The sequence below is a fragment of the Rhinolophus ferrumequinum genome, chromosome 16, assembly GCF_004115265.2.
Source record: "Rhinolophus ferrumequinum isolate MPI-CBG mRhiFer1 chromosome 16, mRhiFer1_v1.p, whole genome shotgun sequence".
Taxonomy (NCBI): domain Eukaryota; kingdom Metazoa; phylum Chordata; class Mammalia; order Chiroptera; family Rhinolophidae; genus Rhinolophus; species Rhinolophus ferrumequinum.
In genome coordinates, this window is record NC_046299.1 from 59,503,183 (window position 1) to 59,529,399 (window position 26,217).

Below are 26,217 nucleotides of genomic sequence, written 5' to 3' on the forward strand. Positions count from 1 at the left end.
ACACACAGCCACGCTCCGCTGGCCTCCTGGCTCCTTTGGTGGATAGATCAGTCCCCTGACCACCACATCAGACTCCGTAGGAGGCCGCAAAATTTTGTCCAAATTGCCATGTGGACACCTCGAAGCGAAGCACATTTGCCTGAGCGTGGCACATTGTGAGCCTGGGCTGGACTTTCCTCCCGAGGAAGACAAGCCCTGGCAGGGCTGCTTGGGGAGGAATGGGTTCTGGAGCTAGAACTAATTATCCCAGTCCAGCTCAGTGAGGGAGAACTGGGAAGCCTGGAGTAGGCGTGGAAACATGGGCAGCAGTGTTGTCTCTGAGGACAGTGGCCGTGAAGGCCTGGGCTGGAAGCTGAGGCCAGCATCCCGGCCCCGGGAGCGGGGGAGGCTCCTGGAAAAGCCCGGGAACTCGAAGCAAGGCAGAGCCAATCTCGAAACTGAGCATGTGGGCAACTCTTACACCAGGAAGTGTGGTGCTTAGTTGTCAGCAGAGCCGTACTGAGAAAGAGTAGGAGGGCACCACCGAACATAGGGGACCAGCACATGGGTTTGGCATTGGAGGAGACTCCCAGCCTGTGGGAATGAGGCCAGGCTGATTTCACTGCCTTGGGGAATGGTGAGGGCCAAGGAACACCTGCTCAACCACCTGGGCAGGGCCTGGGCTACAAGCCAGCACGAGGTTAGGCCTCAGGGTAAGGGACTGGGACACAGACTGGGAAGAGTCTCCTCCTCCTGGGCCCTAAGACTAGAGCTTTAGACCCATGGACAGATGAAGTAACAGATGACTCAAAGAAATCTGCAGAACACTGTGTGCTTTATCCTTTGAGTTCAGATTTTGTGTGTGTGTGTGTGCACATGCGTGCATGTGTGTGTGCGGGTGTGGTCAGCACTATGGGTGTGCCAGAAGACGAGCAGGAAGGTAGCAAGATATCCACGCTGGCTAACCCCAGAGCTTAATACTGAGTTCAAGGGCAAACCAGACGCCAGGGTAAGTGGAAAGGGGCCTGACTAATTGGAAAAGTGTATAGCGAAGTCACCCAGCTCAGGCATGAGAAGAGCAAAGCTTCAAAGGGCAGAAAGAATACAAAAGCACACTGTTGCACAATGCTGGGTGAAAGAATGGAGGGAGGTGGAAGGAACCGCTGCTTCTCTATTTCTAGGCAGAAAAAAAAAAACCCACCAAGTGAAAAGGCTGGACCTGGACTATTTACTTGAATCTTTTCAGCAAAGATAAGTCACAAATAGCTGACTAGAGTGCTTCCCTAGAAAGCCAACTGACGAGAAGGCTGTAGCTAAAGATGCAGAGTGCGGAACGCATGAAACCCATGGGTCCTCCCTAGGCTCTTCAGTGAACTTGGCAGTGATCACCACGGAGCTTTTAGCCATTACTTTTTGAAAATGCACAGGAATGATCCCTGTCTCAGAGGAGCAGATGGGAAGCAGGTTGCAGAGGGGGTGTGTCTTCAAATAGGAGGTAGAAAGTGCCCTGGAGCACAGGGAGTTTAGAGAAGGGGGGCCAGGCTTGTTGGCATCCTATGGGAAAGTGATCTTCACATCCAAGTTCGTGAGCACAGTGAGGCGCTCCTGTTCACCTTCAGGGGTTTGTTCTAGACTTTTGCAGTTGGTGGACCTGCTACCCTATGCTCACTCTGGGGGAGGCAGTGGTCGTGACGTGATCGTCGTTGTATCTTCATGTGCAAACATCGTTGCAGACATTCTGACAGCTGTAGGGGTAGGAAGGAGGCCAGGGAGGTGTGGCCAAGATGAGTGAGGAGTGGAAAATGTGTCCTTGGAGCAGACAGTTGTAATCATTTCATGGGGTGCTGTGTTGACTATGTAGTGCTGGGTCCTCTGCTCAGTGGCTGCCCAGACTTTCTAATTATATGAAATAATGTAGTGCTTTACAGTCTGAAAGCCCTGGGTCTGAACTCTGGTTCTGCCACTTATGTGTGACTTTGGTCAAGAGATGAAACCTCCCTGGGCTTCGCTTTCCTCATCAATACACGATACAAAGAATTGTTGTTAGGAGGATGCAAGAGCTAATGTATGTAACGCACCTGCCACCAGCTTTGTATCTGTAACACAAGCTCAGGAGACAGTTCCTATTCTTAGTTGTACAAGAGGCCATTTGATGGTCCACATGCTAGAGTACCACATCCTGGAGAAGAGGACCCCCTCTATGCATCCTTATCTCCAGCACGTTTCCAGTCACTGTCAGGCGTGGAGCCTTTCCTTTGTTCCTGGGGAAGAGAGGAGAGTGGACTAGAGGCAAGTGCAGGAGAGCAGGGCAGGCACCATAGCATCTATGACCTGGGAAGCCCTGCAGCCTGTATTTAAGCATCTACACTCTGCAGGAGTTAGGAACTGAGGAGCCACTCCCTAAGAAAACCTGTGGCACTCTACTAAACAGCTGTCCTTCAGGGCACAGCTGCAAAGTGTGGCAAGACCTAGGGAGGAGCCAGAGTCTCCTGCTTCTCTAAGGACTTCAGGAATTTGGTCACTCTGAGGACTGGAAGCTTTGAGAGAATCCAGGGTCAGCCCACCTAGCATGGACGTTGGCATCTGTCGGCTGCCATGAGGCTTCACTGACAGTCTTCAAGGGCCTTGGCCACAGGAGGATGGGCTGGGCGAGTGGGGAAGATGCCGTGTGAGGACTAAGGCTGCCAGACTGGCGTGTGGACAAAGGGAAGACCCCTCAGGAGATTCACAGAATAACCTGGTGGTGGGGGAGGCTCTGAAGGGACAGGTTTCCAGAATGAGGTGCTGATGGCTTAAGTGACAGTAATTTGATCAATTCGGTAAGTGAGCACATTTTGCAGCAACAGGTTGGTGATGCTGGGGACATCTACATGACCCTGTGAAATCGTGCAGCAGCGTCTTTATGGCTGAATAAATTCTAGTTATTTATTCATTAACCAATAATTTACTCAATCATTTCTTCAATCATTCCTCTAGCACATGTTCTTAGTATATCCCCAGTGACAGTCCCTCTTCTTGGTGCTAATTCTAATCAGCCAGAAGAAGAAAAGAGAAAAAGGACACACTTCCTCCCTCAGGATGCTAATAGCTGAGGCCTGGGACTAGCAATCACTTCATTCTAAAAGCAAGTTGCTCTGCTTACAAATGTCTCCTGAATCAAAGGCACTTGCTTTAAAATTGCAGGGTCAAAACTCCAAATAGGTAAGCTTCCCAATAGTATGACAACTGAGTCTAAAACTACAGCATCTTTTAGACATTGATTGAACAGAACACGTGAAGGATATTAGCATAGATATTATGTCATTACATGAATATTTATACATATAAACACATACGATCCTGATAAGATCTCATGTTCCAAATGGCCCACTCTGTATGCTGAGTCACATTCAAACCAACAAACAAACAAAGAGAAAAGCACAAACTGGCATGGACATTGTAAATGGTGATAGCATTTATTGGGTTGACATTTACAGAGGGCTTACTATGTGCCAGGCATTGTTCTGAGAGCTATATATGTAAAACCTCATATAATCATGCAGACAACCGTATGGGGTAGGTACTCCTACGTAGGTACTCAACATTATCCCTATTTTACAGATGAGGAAATTAAGGCACAGAAACATAGAGTAACTTGCCTGATATTCCAAAGCCAATAAGAAGCAAATCCAACATTTAAGTTCAAGAAACTGGGCTCCAGAATCTATGCTCTTATCCCTATTATCATATTGCCTAGTCAATCTGAGTAATGTACATCTTTACTCTAGGATTTTTAAGGGGCAGTCTAAGGGTATTAAAGGATCAGATGCCCAGAAATCCTCTGTGGACCTGTTTCCTCTCCCTAAATTTCCATGTTCACAGGAGCATCTGAACACTGACACACTCCTGACTCTCACTCCTCCACCGTGGATTCTTCCACATCCCCCTCCCTCCTTCTGTCCCTTCTTTCCCCATCCACCATGAAGCTTTGTTTGCCAGAAGCTCAGGCCAGAATGTCCACTCCTGCCTCCTGGTGGCCCCAGGACACTTCATGACGGACTGCCACACAAGACCTGTGCATGGTACTTGATTCTATAGAGGGAAGCACACAGAGACCAATCAAAGTACTTGCTTTGCTCTGACCACTTTTCTTCAAAATTCATCGTGGGAAGTTTCTCAGGAACAAATTCTACTACATCACATACATGTATGGATGTGTAGTTTGTACATATGTAAGCATATAATTTAAAAATATATGTTCTTAGGTGTGGCAATGGCGTTGTCTTTTAAAACTTCTGCATCTGTTAGAGATAAAGCTAAAATAGTCACAAGTAAACTGTAGGCATTTGTATTCGTCTTTAAATACTCCAGTTTGTTTTTTAAATGTTAAGGGCATGAACTAGATCAAATAAGACTGGAAAATGTTAAAAATTATTGAAGCTGACTGAAGGGGAAGAATGGGATTCTCCAAACTTTTGGTACGACTGAAAATTTCCATAAAAATAAGTTTTTGTCTTCTAATGCTCAGAAGAAAGTGAATGAGACCTTGAAGAAATAAGGAAACAGTTGGTTTGAATGTGAGAGGGGTCTTCAATTTTAAAAATTCATTTCAACCAACATTGATTATCAACACAGTCCAGTAGCTACAGCAAGAATGATGGGTCTCTGTGCCAGAGAACTTGCAACCAATGAAAACAGTGCATATCCTGCTGGATTCATTATTTCTTTTCCTCAGGGATGCAAAATCAAGGAAGGCTAATTGTGGGACTTGATACTTGAGGTAGGCCTAAAAGGATGAGAAGGAATTGGTAAGGAAGGTGGGAAAGAGGGAGAAAACACCTTTGGGGATGACACAAGGAGGCCAGCTTATACTTATAGCCTTCAGGGAATTTTCCTGTTGCCAGTGGGAGAAACTGGGGAGACAGATGTGGATTTAAATCCAGAGAAAGGTCTCCACCAGCAGGGCTGCCCAGAGGGACGGTGAGCTGTCTCTGGGGTTTATAGGGACACCTCTACTCCATGTGAGCCCAGATAAGAGGAAATGAGCACTTCTCTGGGATTTCATAGGGAATGTTGGCTAAGGGAAGAGGAAAGGATTATATCCTCATTTGTATAGCAAACATTTGTCATGCTCAGCACTGAGACTTTAGCGAGGGACACAGGGCTGAAAAAAATAAGCCTGAAGCTCACAGTCTCATGGGACTAGATGAGAATGAAGACTGTGTAGCTTCTTCTTTGCAAAAAAAGAATAGAGAGAGTCACATGATTTTATGTAGATCCTTTTCTTCTGAGTATGGCGCTTGAGACTCTGCTTTCCACAGTCACTGGAGCATGGGCCCTGGGCTGCAGCCAATCCCCTGTTCCTTGGTTCTGATGGCTCTAGGCTGTCAGGAGCGCCAAAGACTGCTCACAGGGGCAAAGACAGCCACCCTCAGAGACTCACACCACCCACCAGGCTCTTATGATTCCAAACGGCAGCTCTTTGGAACATCAAACTTATGTGATTATTGGGAGTTTGCCAGTAAGAGGGAGAATAACACTTTCTGAACAAGGGGAGACGCAAGAATCCTGCAAAGCAGACATTTAGAGGAAACAATGGAATTAGAACCTCTTCTGAGTGCTGCCTCCACCCCCTGCTAGATGAGCAACGTTGAGCAAGTCGTGGTAACTTTCTGGGCTTCAATCTCCTCACCTGTAAAAAGGAGTAGAATTCTACCTTTGTCTAATAGAATAACACATGTGAAACGTTATATGTAAATGTTACATGTAAGCATGCAAATGTTATAGGGCTATTTATCTGCAAAGAGTAACAGTTATTAATTTCCAGGCACCGTGTATAATAAAACAATTACTTGGACAGGACAAAGCTCCATTGACATCAGCTCCATGAAAATAAGAACTGTGTCTCCCTGTTCACTGTGTCAAGTTCAGTGCCTGGAACACAATAGGTGCTCAGTAAGTACTTGTTAAATTAATGGATCAAGCCAAGCTGAGTTGCCATAGAGGGTCAGCTGAGGGGTTGAAGGCCCACAGCCTTCCACCCTCTGGCCCGGGGTGTTCAGCCTCTACCTCTGTCTCCTTCTTTCTCCTCATCCTCAGTGTCTCTGTGCCCCAGGCCATCCTCACCGACAGCTGTGTGGTCTCTGTAGGAGTCATCCCTGTGCTGTGGGGCTGCACGGGGGGCACCTGGGGGCTTTTCTGCGGTAGGGACAGCAGTGCTGGCACCACTGCCTGCAGCGGCAGGGGGCCTGGGCTGCCCAGACATAGGCACCCACAGGCACTGAGAGCAGCACTGCACACAGGACCACTGTGACGTGCAGCAGATGTTCCCTTTCATCCAGCCCACCACGGTCTCTGCCTGTCACAAAGACCACACACTGGCCCTGGCGTGGGGGCTGGGCCCCCAGGCTGAGACATGCCTCGTATTTAGTGCCCGGAAGGAGGTCATCCACAGCGTATGTGTTGATTCCGGGGCCAATGTGGACCACCTCCTTCCTGAGGGCTACATCCGATGCAATGTACAGGGTGAACCACTTCTGCTCAGAGGTGTCGGCCATTACGAACCACTCCAGCAGGATCCCTCGCACTGTCTGTTTGACCACCCGCAGGTCAACGTAGGCATTGCCCCCCGAGGGGGTGGAAAGAGACTGGGATGCAGGCTGGACATGGAGCGAGATGACGATGGCGCTCCTGCCGATGGAGTTGGAAGCCACACAGGTGTAGTTACCCCTGTCTACTAGGTGGGCAGCAGGTATGACCAGCTCCGACACAGCAGCATCTTCTGCAGTAGATGAAGTCAACACTGGGTGGAGAGAGAGAAAAATAGCTGTGCATTTCTCTGATAGACATCTGGAGTGTCCAGAACTGCCAATATTTTTTGTTGTTGTTGTTAAAAGGTGGTGGTTACCATTTATTAAGCATATATTTGGTATCAGGTGTTTTTGCCTCTCAGCAACCCTGTAAGGTACGTACCCAAGCTTTACACATGGGGAGTTGCCCATAATGAGTGTTGTTCAAAGACAACAATTGATCTGGAACCTCGTTCTTCTGTATATGAAGTTCCTCAGCTGCATTAGCTGTTCCCACCAAACTACCTTAGCCTTGCTGAGCTAACACTGTGGTTTCTGGGAGATCTCTCGCAATTGTGGGACTGTGCGACATTGTGAGCTTCAAGAAGTGCCCTCTTCTCTCCAGGATGTGAAGTGGCTCAGAGCCTGGAGCCAAATGCCTGGGTTCTCTCCCTCACTAGGTACATGGTATTGGGCAAGTTGCTTAGATTCTCTTGGCCTCAATTTCCTCAACAATAAAAAGGGAAGATAATAGCACTCATGCCATAAGTTTTTGACAGTAAGTGCTCCATAAGTATTAGCTGTTATTATTACTGACAGAATAGATATAACATGATATCCAGGAGGCTGATCATAGAGCATCACAAAAGGTAACACCCAGATGCACTTCACTGTTCTCAAAAAGGCCACAACAATAAATCCTATATTTCTCTTCCATGAGTATTTCACCTTAAGCCAATGAGATGTGATCAAAATGATAGGAAGAAGTCAAAATTTCAATTAATTCAGTATTTTTGAATCAGCCAGAGGTTTGTCACTATGTGTAACAAATATCTGGGTGACTGACTGCATTTCTCAAATTTTACTTAGATATTATCTTTTTAGTTGTCTTCTAGACAGCTTTAAGATACCCTTCAGGAGGCAATCACTGTCTTTGTGACACGCCCCACGCCCCAGGGTGGCATTGAAGGTGATTCCAGCTGAGGTATAAAAGCAGAATAAGCACAGAGCTCCGGAAAATGAATCCAGTTGTGGGGCTCAAGGGCCCATCTCTCCCTGAGTCCTAGTATTACAAGTTCAAGCCAATAAGGTCTGATCAACAAAGTGGTGAGAAGTGTATACAATTCATTATCTACGACTTCTCAACCTTGCCTGGTGGAAGAAATAGCTGGGTGGTAAGGGATGGGGCATCAGGAAGACTTATTAAAATACATATTCTCGGGCCTTCCCCTAGACTCACTGAATCCAAATCTCCAGGGCAGGCGTCTTGAAATCTTATTTCAAACAAGTATCGTAGGTGAGTCTCCTCAGACAAGTTTAAGATATAAGTAATAGATAATCTCTAGAATCGATTCTAGTCAGAAATTCTATGATTTAAAAATACACAGTATACTGTGTTGCATCTAAAAGGCCCTCAAAATATATTTGTTCATATACATTGTCTAATATTTATACCATATGTTGTCAACTCATATATATATGTATATATATATATATATATATATATATATATATATATAAACACATATATATGTCATAGAGATCCGTATGCAACCATTTAAAATAATGCATTGATCGTGAACACTATCTTGGAACCTTTTCTCTCGTGGTGGGTGTAATTCAGACCTTTTCCAATCTTACCTGCACACTTCCTTCATGATTGAACCTCTCTATTGAGGACAGGGCTGCTACAGACCTCCTCATTCTCCCCGATATGATAAGAGGGTGCATGTGGCTTACCATCAAATTTCCTCCATAGACTCATGGGATATGTCCATGCAATGGTTGGCGAGGGGCTGGCCTGTGCCAGGCAGCACAGGGTTACATTCTGTCCCACCTGGATGGTGACATTGACACTGGGGGTTGAGATCTGGGGCTTCACACAAGCACTGAGCTCAGTTTCTTGAAAAAACTGCCCCACCTTGGAGAGAGGGCCTTGGCACATCAGATAGGGATTCACCAGGATGACTGGGAGGCTGATGAACTTTACAAACTCAACAAGTCCCCTTAAGCGACAGTCACATAGCCAGGGGTTGTTGTGCAATGCCAGCACCATGTCAGTGAGAATATTGGCCCCAGGGCCAGGTTGCTGGTGTTTCTGGTAGGCTGGCCAGTTCAAGAAGACGGTCTTGGATACAACTGTAAGCCTATTGGAGGATAGGTCAAGGTAGGTCAGATTGACCAAGAATTGAAGAGCTAGCTCAGGGAGTACGTCAATCCTGTTGTGTTTGAGATCCAAGACCCTCAGGAGTGGGGTGGCATGGAACGCTGTCCACGGTACTGAACGGAGTCTGTTCCCCTCCAGTCTCAGTTCTTTCAGTTCTGACAGGTGCTCCAGGGCTCCTAGGTGGATAACAGTAATATTGTTAAAATTGAGCCAAAGGTATTCCAAGGTGCTCATGTTGATGAAAGACTTCCGGGACAATTCAAATAAGGATGAATGTTCAATTCTCACTCGCTTGAACTCTTCTGGAATGTTCCCTGGGATCTTTGCCAAAGAGATGGACATGCACTGCAGAGTCCTGTACAAGAAACCAGAAACACTTTAAGATGAGCATAGGGAACGGGGAAGTGGGAGCAGGTTTACCCTGGCATTAGACATATGAAATAGAAGAAAAAAAGTATTATTCACTTGAAGTAAAAGTGTTAGACCCTTTTGGGTAAAAGTGCACAGTTCACCAAATTTCAGCACCAACTAGAATTAGTCTCATAGAGGTTTTTCTAGGCCTGACTCCACCCCAAATCATCCACAAAGAAAGCCCACCCCCATCAACCTCTGGCATCTTGTCAGCCCAGCGCACCGGCCAAAACTCTCCTCTGAGCAGGTACATCCTGGCAGACAGGATGGCTGAGCTGCATGTGAGTCCAGAAAGACCAGAACTAGCAGGAAATAGTGAGAAACGGAAGCCATACTCCTCTGTAAGAAACTACCTTGGGAATTTTGAATAAGTATCGTCCCAGCTTCTGAGTGGCAAATCTTATTATTGGTAATCCATGGGAATGTAGGTCAGCACAGCAGAGGAAAAGCCCTGGACGCTCTAAGCTTTGTTATGGCTCAGATCACAAGCTTACTAAGAACCCATGAAGAGGAAGCTTTGTCTCTTAACTGAGGTCAGAAAATCCACCTTTTTTATGGTTCTTATATTTGGAAAGCAAACTCTAAGCCAGATGTCCAGTTCAGCCCTGATACTGCCTTCCCTCAGTTTCTTACAAAAAGACCTGAGAAACAAGCGGGTAATGCTATTCTGAGCACCATAGTTCAGATGACTTGGCCACAAATCCATCTAATACTTCATTGATCACAATTGGCTCCTGAAACCTAGAATTTCGAACCATTCTCTAAAAGTGAATGCAGATGATGGAAGACAGTAATTCTGTGACCACTCCTATAAACAGTTCTCTCCCCCAACACCTCGTGTGGTGGAGTCGTGCCTCTACTGCATGAAGACAGCTGCATGACCACAGTCAGAGAAGCATCACGGTGCAGAAGTTAAACCACAAGACTCTGTTTTCTGATTAAACAAAAGCAGATTTCTTATCCTCAACCTCACAACTTGTCCTGAATGCTCTGTATTTCACATGATAAAAATGAAAGGCTTACATTTTTAAACTGACATGTGTATGATTTTGGGATACTTACTCTGCCACCCATAACTCATTCAACAGATGTTTAATGGTCCTCTGCTCCAAAACACACATTTACTAGATACAAGAAATGCAGTGGTGAGCCAAACTATTATAGACCCTGTCCCATGGGGTCTTCTCTCTAGCTTATACTTCCTGGTCTTGAGATCTTTGGAAAGTATTTAACCTCTATGAACATCAATTTCTCCTTTGCAAAGTGATGAAATTGATAACTGCTTCATAGTGTTTCTAGGTAATTTTGAGATTATGTAAAATAAAGTACCTACATACAGTAGGTGTCCAATAATTTCAATCTCCCAAACCAACAGACTCTTGAACAGCAGGAAAGTCTACTTTCTTATTATTTGGGGTACTTCCTAATGAATATTAAATTCCATGAGTTCCCCTAAGACTTATGATGTATAGTATTCCCTACAAAAGGCTTCAGGGAAGAAAATCTGCTTAGTAGCCAACCAGTGATGTAGGGCGGGTGGTGGGGAGTGGTAAATGGGTCACCAGGAAAGCTGATTACACCCCAGACTTTCCGTCCAAGCCAGATATATTTGCTGGAGTTTCCAGACAGTCTAACTTTACAGTATGATAAGATCTCTGGAGGTCTTCTCAAGGTGAAAATCAAAGCAAAGGGAGTGTTATGGACAAAAAGCTTGTGATAGACATGGAGATGTGATGTCTATACCCGTTCTGAGGACTGAGTTGATGCTTACCTGCAAGGAGTGCTTGCATGATGTCCTGCCCTTCCTAAGGCAGTCCACAGGCAGTGACTGAGGGTGGTGAGGGCACAAGGGCACAGCCAGTTTGGCCTGATGGGGACAACACTGACAGGTGATTGTCACTCCAGAGCCCCCTACCCAGTTGGCCAAGATTTTGTCAGGTTTGCATCACGGCAAAATGTGATTTAATCCATGGGTATCACCAACCATTAGTGAATTCTATTCAGTTTCTTCTCTGTTCATCTCATGTTAACCTCTTCAAATGAATCTGACTTAACCGAACTATCCAGTGGTTTGCTGAAATCTTGAGGACACCCACTAGCATGTCATCTCTGGAACACTCTGCCCTGCTGCACTGCTGCTTCTCCTCTCCTGACCCCCTCATCCTCTGATGTCCTTATTTGGCATGTGGGCTTAGGGAGTATCTACGTTGTCAGTTAAGGCAGGAGACTAGGACAATTAAAGTTACTTGGGTTATGCTATTTTTCTTAAGTAACTGTGGTTATTTAAGAAAAATAACTGTGGTTAAGTGGTGTCTCTAAACTCAAGAGATTTAACAACAAAGGGAAGGGGTCTGAGTATATTATGCCCCCACCTTTCTTCCTACAGGATGCTTTTAGGAATTTGGCTCTTAGAATGGTAGAGAGAGAGTCATAGGAGAGAACTTACTCTGCATTTATGAAATAATTAGATATAAATGGCTCTAGGTGGCAGCTCCTTGCCTTGTTTTAATCGAATATTAAATAAGAGAATTTTTTTATCTATTTAAATGGCAGAACTTTGGGATAAGAGATAACTAGGCGAACTATTAGGAAACAGACATACTGTCCTTCCTCTTTCTCACACTTGTGCTCTTCCCTCACTCTTCTATTGCCCGTCACATCTGCTCTCCTTGGTTACCCACGCTCTGTGGCTTGCCTGTAGTGGGCACACAGAAGACTACCTTCCCAAACCCCTTGAAATAGGTGAGCTATATGACTAATATTCTAGCTTATAAAGTGTTAGGGGAAATAATGTTTGAAAAGCCCTACATGATTCTCCAGTTTCTCTTTTCCCTTGTTGCAGCGATTGTTGACATTCCAGGTGGTGGAGCCTTCATCAGCCTGGGTTCCTGAGTGAGCAAGTGGAGCAGAGCCTTCCTTCCATCCACATGCCCCACTGACTCAAGCAGACTCTGTGAAAGCTGGAATAAATTTTTCCTTGTTAAGCCACTGAAATTTGGGAATCGTTAGCACAGCATAAGCCTAAACTATCCTGACTACAATGTCCTTGCAATCAAAATATGCTCAATTATTTGTAAGTTGATTTTTGTCTCTATTGGATTATATGATAGCTAAAACAAAAATTTCCAGCTCTAGTCCTCTAAACACACTGCTCACTGAGTCCCTTGGTTGTAGCTTAATTTTAATAGCCCACATCCACTTTCCAGGATATAATTTCTGTTATTTACCTTTTCATAACTTGCAACTTAGACATGTAACTACAGATAAGTCACATCAGAGATAGTCTCTGCTTAGGTCAAGAAGAATACAACCATGTAGCAGTCAGAAAAGACATGTTGATATGCCATGATTCCAACCACCCTCCAAACAAGGCTTCCAAATGTAGCATGCTGTGGGATCATCATCGTGTAGATAGGTATTCAGCATTGGGAAACCAGAAATTCTTTTCCCAGGACTCTAAGAAAACATTAGGTTTTCAGGGACTGACTCATGCTAATAAGATTCACATACCAAAAGGCTAATATACAAACCAAACATCATTTTATTTTTTATGATGAGAATTTGTTTTTTCCAGTGACATGAATATTCCTGGGCACAATCAAGCCTGATTCTTCTCTATAAGAGAAAACCAAAGAAGACAGGACACACAAAGAAAGGATGACAGATGAATACTGTGGAGCTGGTCATCTTGGGGGCCATTTCATCCAAACCACCAAGGTAGGTCTTAATTGAATCATTTGAAAGTTTGAATCTCCTCTCTCTCTCTCTCTCTCTCTCTCTCTCTCTCTCTCTCTCTCTCTCTCTCTCTCTCTCTCTCTCTCTCTCTCTCTCTCTCATACACACACACACACACAGACACACACACACACTCTCTCTCTCTCTCACACACACACACACACACATCCTATTGGTAAAATACTAACAAGTTCTCGCATTCGAGTTCCTGAATTTTCTTCAAACAAGGTTCAATATAACTGACTGGATGTTAGTTATCTTTGGGCCAATAGTTGTTCAGTCTTCATTGGGTCAGCCAGTCACTTGGAGTGAACATTTTCATCATTTCAACAGATGGCTGCTTTCATCCATTGCATTTATATTTGTTCTAATTTGGGGAGTGCCTGTCAATCTCATATATCAAACAATCAGAATTGAGTCTTGGGTCTCCCAAGCCACAGCAGAAATGCCTTTATAAATCTAGATCAGAGTTTGGAAAACTACAGCCTGGGAGCCAAATCCAGCCTGCCACCTGGTTTTGTAAATAACATTGAATTGAAACACATCCATGCCCATTAACTTACATATTGTCTATGGCTGCTTTTGCACTACATCAGCAGATTTGAGGAGTAGCAACAGAGCCTGAAATATTTACTATCTGGCTTTCTTTAAAGAAAAGTTTGCTGACCCTTGATGTAGACATGACAGGGCTTTGTCAACTTCAAACCAAATAATTTCTCTTACCAATGGCTATGGACCACAAGTGACAGTAGATGCACCTTCCAGGTGATGGACAGAAAATATTGATGTATGGAAATATTGTGTGCTCATGTGCACTGGTGTTTTCATGGTTCCCAGGTCTCAGTGGCTCAAAAAAAAAAAATCCACTTCTGTAGTGTACCTGCTGTGGATCACATTGCAAAGATCAATATTGAATAGAGATCCGCAGCCTGATCAGAAAGTTATCAAAGACTTGGATCCTCCAGGAAAAATCCATCACAACCCTCTATAAATTATTCCACATGCTGAACTTCAGTAAAGTCAAGTAGCCCAGCCTCCATAGTGGCCTATTGTAAGAGTCAAATGAGAAAAATAGGAAAACTGTAAGGTCATATGTTGTAGGTTCTTTTGTAAACAAGAGAGAGAATGCAGTAACTTTAGAAATCACTGCACACACTGATTTATCTCTAGCGTTTGTTCAGCACAATATGGAGTCTCTTAGATGATACTAGCCAAATAGTTTCCTTGGATCACTTGCTGTACCCCTATCTTCTCAGTTGTTACCCAAAGGTCCTGGCTCCAAATATCCTGAATGCTCCTCTTATTAGAGCTCAGTCCTGCAGACGAGAGACAATGGCCCTTCTGCAGGAATGTTCACCTGCTCCTGTGCACAGACACTTCTCAGAGGTGTCCCAGCAAACTGAATAGAAATCCTCCTTTTAAATGGCTCACTGAGTGACTAGGAAGGCTCTGAGACACCCTCAGGGGCCCCGGTTAGAGTCACGCAGGCTGCTAATTGCAGATAGAGGTGAGCTGTGTGCCAGACAGCACTGGGTGTACTGTGCTGCGTGCCACGGAGGGTCGCACAGATCCCTCCAGCCTGGCTTTCTTAGAGGGAATGAGCAGTAGTCTGTTGGGCACCATCCAGACCTCTAGAATTTATTGAAAATCAAATGACTATCTCTAGAGAAAAAAAGGTTAGAATCGGTGATTGTACACAGTAAGGGCATACTGTGTATCCCTGTGTCTATGTGTGTGACTGTACAATGTGGCTACTGCAGAAAGAGGCTGTGTGTGGGCGTGCCTGTGAGTTAGCACAAATGTAATGAAGATGCAGTATATGAGAGCGGTAAGGACCGTCAACTCTGGAACCAACTGCCGGATCCAACTTCCAGAGCTGACACTTCCTAGCCGCGTAGTGATGGGCAACACAGATTAGATCACTGCTCAACAAAATGTTTCCTGACACCATGACCTCCATGGAAGAACTGTCCTTTCCTGACCTGTTAAAGTTGGGTTTGGCCATAGGACTGGCTTTGGCAGATCAAATACAGGCAGAAATGACTGTGCCAGTTCTAAGTCAAAAGCTTGCGAGGCATTGCACGTGTTGTGCTCACTCCTCTGATGTCGTGTGACCTCTCCACGAAAGGAACCTGCCCCACTGCCCCACTGACTCTCCATCCTGGGCCCCAAATAAGACACATGAAGCAAAGCCACTTTAGTCAACCCACAGACTGTGGATTGTGTGAAAATAAGTGCTTGTTGCTCTATACGTCTGAGATTTTGCTTTTATTTGTTATACAGGAAAAACTGACTGATACAGGCAAGTTATTTAATCCCCTTCTTTCTTCTCCAGGAAAATGGGGGAGAATAGTGGTGCCTGCTGCAAAGGGCTGTTGTAAGAATTAAATGAGTTAATGCGTATAAAGCACTTAGAACACTCTCTGGCACATACTAAGTGCTTATTAAGTGTTGGCTGTTGTTATTTTTGCCATTGTGTGTATGTATGTGAGTAAACAGGTAACCAGGTGAGTAAGAGTGGGTGAACATGGACTCAGGTGTCCGAGTGAGCGCGTGGGAATAGAAGGGAGCGGTCGAAGCAGGTGTGTGGGCATCTGTGTGCATGGGCGGGGTGGGCCCCTCAGCAGAAGTACTCGTTGATCTGTCTGCCTCCCCTGAGCCCCGAGAGCTGAGAGTCCAGGCTGGAACGGGCCGAGAGGAGCCCGTCAGCCTCACTGAGGCTGTGCCGGGACAGCTCCTCCGAGCCGTCCTCGCTGTGGCCCAGCCTCTCCAGGTGGACATAAGCACCTGTGGCCTGGGTGGCACCCCCAGTGCGGCACTTGCGGCAGCGCCTCTGGAGAGCCCCGCAGCAGACGAGCAGCGTGAGCGGCAGGGCAATGACCGCGGCCACACTCATCACCACCACATTGATGAGCCTTTGAGTGGCCTCAGCGTTCACCACCTCGTCGGTGGAGAAGACGACACACTGCTCCTTCCGGGGCACCTGGCCCCGCACACAGACGCATGCCACATACTTGGTCTTGGGCACCAGCCCATGGATGGTGACACTGGTCTCCCCAGGCTGCAAAACCACCCTCCGCATGTCACGCTGCCCAAAGACTGCATAGAGGGCACTGAAGACAGTTATGTTCCCAGCCTGGGGGGCCTTCCACACCAAGGTCACACTCTGGTAAGTGTTCCCCAGCACCTTGAGAGACCTCACCATCCGGGCCTCCTGGGGTTTTGCCTGCTCATCTGAGCGCTGTCCTGCGGCACCCATCTGGAAGTGCTGGAGGGTCAGCTCCTCCTTCATGTGGGGCCCAGGGGTCCCAGTGGCCAGGACAGCAGGCTCAGGGATGAGGGGGACATGCCTGGCCACCAGCTTGTTGTTGTATGCGGCAGCTTCCATCCCCTCGCCTGTCCTGGCCCACAGTGCCCCTGGGCTGCCACCGCGTTCTGAGGAAGTGCGGGGCTCAGTGATGACCAGGGAGATAAGAGTCTCGGAGGCTCCCAGGAAGTTCTTGGCCTGGCAGACGTAGTCTCCAGAGTCCAGGTGGGACACAGCTGGCAGGCCCAGCAGAGTCCAGCTTGTGCCGTCACTGGAGACTTCCTGGTGCACTGGGGGAAGAGGCACATGTGGAAGAATGAATGGGCCCATCTGCCCCAACCCTCCTTCCAGGGCCAAGTTCACAGCCCCTGGGCTGCTGAAGACCCTGTCATTCCCAGAAAACACTGGGAATCATTTCACTTCCCTTAGACTAGCTAAGGGGACTGAGATCACCTGGCCTCAAGTTTGGGGCGTCCCTGAAGGCCCAGGCTGAGGCAGAGGCTAGGAATCAGCTGCCTACTAAGTGTGACGTGTTCAAACTGTGTTCTTCAGGGCCTTGGAGTTCTTCAGAGCTGACCCTCAGGTGCTTGGGGATAAGGTGGGTCAGGGCAGGCCTGAGGCAGAGGTCCAAATGGAAGGGCGCTGCCCACCCCTGCCCAGCCCCACGACCACTTCAATCAGAGCATTTTCCACTTTGTTTTAGATACGGAGCTCCTCATACAATTTTGCTTCTAAATTGATTTCCCACCCACAGTCCTAGAGCAATGCTTGCCAATCTAGTTGAGGGAGACACAAAAGAAAGCTGGGAGGGACGTGAGTTTTTCTGGTCAGGAGCTAAGAAATTGTTCCTTCTCAACTCACTCTCTGCATGTGGGTGGGCCCTGACTCCTGAAATTCCACCCCCCAACTCCCCTCCCACCCAGTGCCAGAGATGAACCATTTCTGACCACACAGCTCAAAGAGCACACGTTGTGGAGTTGGCCAGATTGCATTAGACTCCCAGCTCCTCCATGTAGGAGCTGTGTGACGTGGGCCAAGCACTTAGCCTCTCAGAGCTTCAGTTTTCTTGCATGCCAAATAGGAAGGATACTCAAAATGTTCTTTAAAGCTCAATGACAGTAAGTGCATAATGCACTTAATACATGAAGAGCTCAATATGGTAACTCATGTCATTAGTTACTCCTAGTGACACTGGCTTAATATTTAAAACTGGGAAACTTACTATAAATATTAAATACACTAAGAGAGTATCTTTACCAAAATGTTAGCATTTTGTTCCCCTCAGGGTGGGCCCTGAGCCTCTGATAGAGTGGCTGGTGGAGTATGCTAGGACGGACTAGGAGCCATCGTCATCATAGAAGCCACTGTCCGCATGCCTTACCTGTGGGTGGAGCCTGGCCAACTCCCCTCAACACAACGGGAGTAGACAGCCTTGCTTAGATTGCCTCCCTCTCCTTGGCAGACCTGACTCAGCCCATTTGGGACAGTGACCCCGCCGCCCCAGTCTAGGCTGTCAGCACAACAGCCCCTGTAGCTCACACACCTGTGCCATTGAGTGGGTGGCCGTTGGCCCTCCTCCAGCTCATCTCGGGCCCAGGTACCCCAGTGGCCCCACAACGTAGCAGTACTGTGCTGCCCAGAGGGGAACTGACGTTGGCCACCCCTGGGTGGAGCTCCGGACTCTGGCACTTCCTCAGTTCCAGCTGGTTGAAGGCCACTCCAGCCAGGCTGCGAGGGCTGGCACACCTCAGCCTGGCATCTATGAAGGCCAGGTTTGGGGCCCAGCTTTCCAGGAAATGGACCAGGTCATAGAGTCGGCAGTCACACACCCAGGGATTGTCCTGCAGCCCTGTAGGGGTGAGAGGGAAGGCAAGAGGTGAGCCCCAGTTATTCAGATCCCCAGGCCCAGGTCCCCTTCCCCCTCAGGGAGCACAAGGCAGCTCCTGAATCAGCAGAGTCAGCAGAACTGGCCTCGGGGCCCAGCTCCTTGCCTTGCTAGCTGTGCAACCTTAAGCCTGGTTCTTCACCTTGAATAATAGTGTTACTTCCCCTTCAGGGTTGCCATAAGTATAAATAAAGAAAAATCACATTAAGCACTGGGTAGGCCATATAGCGTACTGACAAAAATAGCGATTACTTCTGCCATTCTTAGACTGACCCCTTCAGGCTGCTGGCCAGGCAGTGAGAATTTCTGCAATAATTGAAATATGCCAAAACCGTTTTCTAGAAATGTTTATGACCCCTCCCTTGACCCCTGTCCTCCCAGTATAAATGGCAGTTTCAGCATCACTCCAGCAATGAGAGTGGCTGTTCTGAGCAATGATCCCTTTGACACAGGCTCAAAGGGGGTAAGAAGAGGAGTGAAGAGGCCAGGAAATTAAATCTCATGTCATATCTCAGCCCTTTTAGTTTAAAAACTGAGCATCTTTATAAAGCTGGAAGCAGGTCACTGTACCCCCCACCCCACCGTCAAAGAATCGTCAACAGAAAAAGGGGTATCGTGTCCACAATTCTAAGACACAATTTCTTTTATATGTTTGCATTTCTGCAATGAAACATGAATGCACTTAACGTGATGTCCTTTTTATCCGCCGACAACTGTTTGATAGTGTATCTAATAACCAATGGCATCTTGTACATTCACATGTGTGTACTTAATATATTTGGAAGAGGGACTGTCAAGGGCTGGGGAGGCTGCTTCAGATCTGCTGCATATTCGTGACCCTCCAGTCCTTGTGAGCACCAGCTGGGAGGGTGCCAGTCCCTTCTCCCACCCCCCACCCCATCCTACTGGTGGCTGCTACACTGTACCACCAGTTAAATGCATGTAACAGTACATGTGCACCCCAAGGTTGATCACATCTGGCTCTGCTGGTGAGCTATATGGCTTCCACCCATCACAACAGAGTCCCCAAAGAATGAATGCAAAAGGCAAAGTAAAGGCAGTGAAACGTTCTCCGGCAGATTGGCAAAAGTTAACCATTTTGGCCATTTTCATTGTTAGCTTCAAGAGGGAATAGATTTTTCATCTGTTTTGCTCACTGCTGCATCCCCAGCACCTAGAATTTTGCCCACACATTCAAAGGCACCCAGATAAACTTGCAGAGTGAACACACACGTGTGTGGCTCACACACTACTGGTGGAGGTGAGAATTGGCCCATCCATGTTAGAGACCGTCAGATTGATATTATAATATCTAATATGCACACTCCACGACCTAGCAATTCTACTTCTCAGTTCCTATCCTAGAGAAATATTTGTCTGCATGCCCCAGGCTGCGTTGTTAAGAATATTCTCTGTGACATCATCAGTGTTAACAAAATAATGAAAACAACCTAAACGTCCATTAAAGGGGAAATGGCTAAATACACTGTAATATAACTGTAGTATAACTACACTATGGAATATTACGCATTAGTTTAAAAATATGATATTGACCCATTTGTAGTAACTAACAACGATCTCCAAAACATGCTACTGGGTGGAAAGTTAGTATTGGTTGATATACACAATATGATAAAATTTTATGTAAAACACACAGGTAAAATTTCCAAGTGCACGTATGTAGATAGGGAACATGCAAATAAACACAATCGTGGCTATGTTTAGGAAGGAGAGACGGAACTATTATAGACACAGAAGAGGGGACAGAAGAATCTTTAGCTTTTTCTGTAATATTTTAAATGTTTACATATAGTCATGTGTGAGTTGTATAATTAAAACTAAAACTAATTTTATAGAATCAGTTATGTCCCCATCTGTCACCCTCTGGGCCAAGCAGGTGCCTTGGGCAGGAAAACATCTGGTTTACCTGGTAAACCATTTGTTGGTTAGGAACAGGACAGAATCGAAGAGAGGGGCCAGTTGGTATAACCCATTCAATTCTGCTTTGGGAAACTGAGTCTCAGGGGCCGTCTCCTGGTTGTGTGATTTACAAGGTCTCTTGTCCCTCATTTTCCTTATTTGTCACACTGCGTCAACACCCCTTGCCCTGGCTGCCTGACATGGTTGGTGGAATAGTTACCAGATTTGGCGGGGGGGGGGAGGCACTCAGTTAAACTTGATTTTCAAATAAACAACACTATTTTTCCATATCAGTACTTCCCTAGATAATGTCCTTTATCGGGTGAGAAAGTCTGTAGGGCGGATGGAGCTGGAATGGGGCTTGCTGTTCCCTGCCCTTCTTCCAGGAGGGGAGGCTCCCAAATAGTCCCTCCTTGAGAGACTCTCCTGGGCCTCAGGGCAGGAGCTGCCCCAAACCACTCTAAGATTGCTCCAGCCCCCCTGCTGGACCCCATCTGAGCCAAGGCAGGCTCCAGGCACACCCTGCCAGGAGGCATCACCTCTGATACTACCCACCTCACCTCTCTACCACCCGCTGTGGTTCCCACCCCCTCATAGGACAGGGGAAAGAGAACCAGCTGGATGACAGGGGCTTGAGGCCCAAACCCTCCACTTACTAATCCCCAGCTTATGTGCGTTCATCCATAAAACAAAGGGCATTGTACTTGCACTATCTACCCCTGGGATATGGTGGGGGTCAAGTTCAATGAGGGGGTAAGGGGGAGTCTTGCGGACTCGTCAGTGCCACACTAATGCTGATGACCAGTAAGAACTGTACCTACTGCTCAGAGGAATCTCTCATGGGGGCGGGGGATTCACAGGCTTTTGAAAGTTCAGTTTCCTGGAGGAGACTGAGATGAAGATTAGCGTACAGCAGGTTTATTAAGGAAAGGAAGAAAGCAGGAGAGACAGAAGGAGCTGTGATGCAGGCCTGGCAAATCCCTGGGGGCTCTGGAGTTAAAATAGCCCGTCAGAGTAGTCCCAAGGGGCTGGGGTTTTAGATTCACACCAGCTAGGCCTTTGGATGGAAACTGTCCCCAGAAAGGGTGTTGCCTTGGGCAAGGCTGCTCCGTAGCTGAAGCTTTCCCTGATGAGGCTGACAGCTGAAGGCTGCTGCTGACAGCACCTCCAGAAGCTGAGCAGCCAATCCAAGCTGGGTGGCAAATCGTTGTGCCTGCCACATGTGTCTGCTGTGTACTAAGCACTGCCTTTACACCCACGACACTGAACTTTTGAGATAGATATTTTTATCATCCTCTCTACAAAAGGAAACCAGACACACACAGCTAGGTGAGAAGCAGAGCTGGGATTTGAACTGCTGCAGTCTCACTGGGCACTTGAGTTCCTAAACCTGTCCATGTGTGCCTCTCATTCCATCTCCACTCACACCCAGAAGGCAGGCGTGATTTCTATTTTCCAGGTAAAGAATTGAAACTCAGAGAGGCTTTGGTAGCCTAAGACCCCCAGGCAGTTCCAAGTGAAGGATGCCACCTCTTACCTAGGACCACCCTGGCACGGTGGCCGGGAAGGAAGGGCCGGGTCTGCAGATGAGCCCAGGTGGCCAGCAGCTCCTGCGGGAGCCTCATCAGCTGGTTACTGGAGAGGTCCAAAAAGGTGAGGTTCCCCAGGAAGCGCGCGGCCTCGGGAGGCAGTGCCGAGAGGCGGTTGGCCTGCAGGTCCAGCAGCCGGAGCTGGGGGGCGTCCCTGAGCGCCGCCCACGGGAAGGCGGCCAGGCGGTTGCCCGGCAGGCGAAGCTCGCGCAGGCGGCGCAGGCCCCGCAGCATCAGGGCGCTGAGGTCGCTGAGGGCGTTGTAGGGCAGCCACAGCTGCTCCAGGCGGCCCAGCAGCCTGAAGGCGTCCCCGGGCACCCTGCGAATGGCTGTCCGCTCGAGGCACAGTCTAGAGGTGTCCGGAGGGACAGGCGCTGGGGGCAGAGTCATCTCAGGGTCGTTGCAGACCACCGTCCTGGTCACAGAAATGAGGGGTATTTGAGAAAGGGTCCTGTTGGGTCAGAGATTCCCCACTTCCCCTACCTCCCTTCCAGAGGCCTGCTGGTCTGCACAGGAACACAAGGCACCAAAGCCAGGCTCCAAGCTGTGGTGGGCCCTGGAAATGGCCTGGGAACAAGCAGTCTCCTGTTTTCTCTTCAGGGGGTTCTTGCTTTCAGAGCCTTTCACAGGGTCCCGTTTAGTCTTGGTCACTGGCGGAAAGACCTCAAGCTTAAGCTCTTATGTCGCATTACAACCCACACTGCCTGCAATGCACTAAGAATGAACAATATTCATAAATGCTGAGATCATCTTGTGCGTTGTCCCATTGCATACTTGTGTTCAAAGCATTCATTTTATAAATTCTACCTCAGTTTTTGTAACCGTTTTGTCTTTTCTTCATTTTAAATACATACATACATATATATGTGTGTGTGTATATATATATATATATATATATATATAAATGGAAGCCATACACAGGGCGCCTCAACCCTCTCCTGACTGAGGGAACACGAGATGTTCAAGGTGTTTGAGAGCTGGGACTTTGCAGCCCCGCAGTTGAATTCGCATCTGGGCTCATTGCTGGCTTTGTGTCTTGAGTATATTACATAACCTCTATTTTCCTCCTGTAATAGCAGACTCCACGTCACAGGGCAGTTTGGGCGTTTACATGAGGTCATGTGTGTACCAGCTCTGCATATCTGTCACCAGTAGGACCCCAGTGCTATCGACCACTCTGGTAAATTTCTGAATCCCAGCACTGCTGATAGATCGGGTCAGTCTTACCAGCACTTTCCAAGGCACCTTCTATGCAAGATGTGACGTCTTAATCCTTGTTCTATGAAGTTTGGTACTAAAACAGAGGATAGGAGATAATAGGCAGCAGCCCTGCCCTCAAGGAGCCTACAGTTCAGGACCGTGTCATATGCTGTCACAGAGAGCAGCACACCAGGTAAAAGGGGAAGGATTCTCAAGAAGAAAACGTAACAGGCTGGACATGAGGGACCCAGCCCTCATGCAGCCCCAGTTTCATCCGGAGGACTCCTCTGCTCACACTGGAGTGGTTGTGGGGTAGTGGTCATGTTTTCCTTTGCTAAAGGAGGTTGCTCTCTTGTAATATCATAACATATGGCTCATATCAGGCCTTCCTGGTAACACGCACACTCCACCAGCATCCATCAGCTTAGCTCCCATACTCTGCTCCCAGTCGGCTGGGCTGGGCTTCTTTTCTCTTGTCAACAATGCCCACAAAAGACACATTTTTCACCCACTTGTATTCTTCAAATATACATAGAACCCTACTGAGAGACGGGTGCTGTGAAGATTCAGAAGAATATCAAACTCACAGCCCCTGTTCCCGTACAACTTATACCCTAGATAAGGAAGAAGGGCCATTGGAGGCAATGACATTTTCAATGATAAAGAGGCTTGGGTGTTACAAGGGGAAGGGTCTGGATGCAGGTGGGAGGAAAAAGTTGATGGGAAAACAGGTCTTGGAACGGGGAGAAAACGGTCAAGGGAGGGATCAGGGAAACCAGTAAGAACCCAGCACAATTCTTGGTCGGGCACAATGGGTGCAAAGAATGTGGTGACATAGCTGTCCAAATGCCTAGACTATGCCCCGCTCCCGTAACCCAGGTTCCCACGGGATCACACGCTCTGTCTGTGACTGTGGGAGTGTGGAGAATGGCCAGGTCACCCCGGCTGCTCAGAAGTGACAGTTGGGCACTCTGAGAGGCCTTGGTCAGACATGGGCTGAGGAAAATGTCTGAGACCGACGGAGCCTTAGTCTGACTGCACACTCTGTGCCTGTGGCCATCGGGGACCTCAGGGCCAGCTACAGCCTTTCATGGCCTCATGCCCCTCAGAGCACACTCCATGCACGTGGGCTGGTGCCTATCAGCCATGGACTGTCAGGCAGGTAGACTGATGGTAAGAACTCTGGCTGCAGTGGAAGGATGGCCACTGGCTGACATTAGGGGACCTGCAAACTGCCTTTAGCATGTCATTGTCCATCCTAAAGCTAAACTGCTACAGCAACACCCCCCCCCCCCCGGTCCTTCCATGACAGCATCTCCAATGAGGACAGTTCTGGAAGTGGGTCTGTAGGACCAGATCTGCCACTGATGCTGCGTGGCATTGAGCCCTATGCTGTCTATGGGTGACGGGGAGGCTCTTTATCACTCTGTCCTTGGCCACAGGCTATTTCCTGGCCTGCTCAGGGCTCAGCCCTAACTTCTGCTGGGGAGAGGATCCATCCCTCTGATAATCTATATGAGTGGGAACATCAGAGATTTGGGCCAAAAACGGAGCTCTTCCTGGTCTTGAAATCACATTGTGCCCAGCATGGGGGTGCCTCTCCCTTCCCTGCCTCCTCTCATCCCCAATCACCTAATCACCCATCCCCAGGCTCACTGAAAGAGTTGCACTGATAACATTGCTGCCCCAATCAGAAACCATCAGTGGCTCCCCAACGCCTCTGTAAGACAAGGGAGGAAGGCAGGCTGGAATTCCAGAAAGTTGGAAAGATGGTGGGAAAGAAAGGCCCTGAACCAGGGGCTGCAATTTTTGAGCAAGTTGGGAAATGTGGTGGTCATTGATGGATAAGCTGCAGAGGTCAGAGGAGAGATTTCAAGACAGCTGAAGAGAAAGAGTGAATGAGTCATGGAGGAAGAATTAGGGTCCGTAATCCCCAGTGGCTTGGGAACGTCCATGGGGGGGAAGGAAGAAGGAACGGAGGTACTCTCAGGATTCAGATGGGGGGTGCAGAGAGTCAAAGAGAGGCTGAAGAGTGAGGGGCACTTGTCTGCAATAGAATGGGAAGTCCGGGCTTTTCAGAAAGCCCCTAGGAAAGGGTTGTGGCTGAGGCTCTTGGGGTCTGTGCCAGAGGAGACCCAAAGAGGGAGAGCATGAGGAGGCAGGGGGTCCCATCCTGGGTCGGGTGGTAAGAAATACTTGGGCTCTGATTGGGTACCCCCACCTGGGAGGTGAGGCCAGCAAATGGGAGAGACCTGGGAAAGAAGAGGCTGGGGAGACATAATGGGGTGGAAGGAAGGAATGAACGAAGGAAGGCTGGTAGGAAAGATGGAAAGAAGGAAGGAAGGGAAAAGAAAGAGGGAAGAGGGAGACTTCCTGGGCCCTTAGGGAGGTTCCTGTACACCAGGATCCTGCAGGAGAACTCAGGAAGGGTTTCCTGGAGCTGGCACACCTGTGCCCCACCCCCACCCCCATATGTAAGGGTACCTGGTACGTCCCAGGCAGAGCCACATCCTGCTGGCTGAACAATAATGCAGTGCAGACCAGCCCCGCAGGACTCGTGGGCCTCGAGAGCTAGGGAGATGGAGTTCTCACCTGGCCACACTCTGAGGGCCCTGCATCCAATCCTCCCACCCCAGCCTAGCTGGTACAGCGATGGGGGCTGGGTTACCATCCCACACCCCTGGTGCCATACCTGGCCTTGCTGCCATCGCCCAGGATGTGGAGGCTGCAGCTGCACGGAGAGGGACAGGAGCCCAGGGCCTGGGGGAAGCCCCCGAGGGCCAGGAGCCAGAGCAGGCCCACTGCCACCCTCATGGCTCCTGGCTCCTCTGTAGCCCAGGTGGGGGTCTGTCCCTGGACTGCTCTGTCCTGCTGGCCCAGCAAGCCCAGCAGCTGCCCACTGGCTCCTCACCCCCTCCTCCCGCACCCCCGCATAGATAAACATGGACAGGCTGGGGATTAGGGAGGGAAGCTCCCCCAGCCACAGCGCTCAGCAGCTTATTGCTTCCTGGAATCACCCAGTCCTGAGGGTGGGGGTGGGGGGTCCACTGTGTAGCAAAAGCCTAGGGCCCAGAGAGGCCAGGGCACAATAAGGTGGGGCGAGTGGCCAGTCACCCAGGGGCAAGTGTCTGCTGGACAGGCCAGCTGGGCTGCCCACCTGCAAAGCCACCCCATACCAGCCAGGCTGTGGGTAGCACGGACCCGCCAGGGTTCCTGGGCTCAGAGGACATGAAGATAGACTTTGGCCTCTGATAAGG

At 48.2% G+C, this 26,217-nt stretch overlaps 2 protein-coding genes across 3 annotated transcripts; both read right to left on the reverse strand.

Moving 5' to 3' along the window:
• Positions 1–6,110: 6,110 nt before the first annotated feature.
• On the reverse strand, positions 6,111–9,657 carry LRIT2 (leucine rich repeat, Ig-like and transmembrane domains 2). 2 transcript variants are annotated; one of them, XM_033129726.1, is made up of 4 exons: positions 9,548–9,657; positions 8,487–9,268; positions 6,897–6,915; positions 6,111–6,771 (listed from the first exon to the last, which is right to left on the reverse strand). In XM_033129726.1, the coding sequence occupies exons 1-4, from the start codon at positions 9,655–9,657 to the stop codon at positions 6,111–6,113; spliced, it is 1,572 nt and encodes a 523-aa protein (XP_032985617.1). The 2 variants fall into 2 exon arrangements, with proteins under 2 accessions (XP_032985617.1, XP_032985618.1); XM_033129727.1 differs by lacking the exon at positions 6,897–6,915 and having other exon boundaries at positions 6,111–6,760.
• Positions 9,658–15,679: 6,022 nt separating this feature from the next.
• Positions 15,680–25,870, reverse strand: LRIT1 (leucine rich repeat, Ig-like and transmembrane domains 1). Its single transcript, XM_033131331.1, has 4 exons — positions 25,653–25,870; positions 21,709–22,175; positions 17,910–18,215; positions 15,680–16,656 (listed from the first exon to the last, which is right to left on the reverse strand). Exons 1-4 carry the CDS (start codon positions 25,772–25,774, stop codon positions 15,680–15,682), a joined length of 1,872 nt encoding a protein of 623 aa, XP_032987222.1. The 5' UTR covers positions 25,775–25,870.
• Positions 25,871–26,217: the final 347 nt, after the last annotated feature.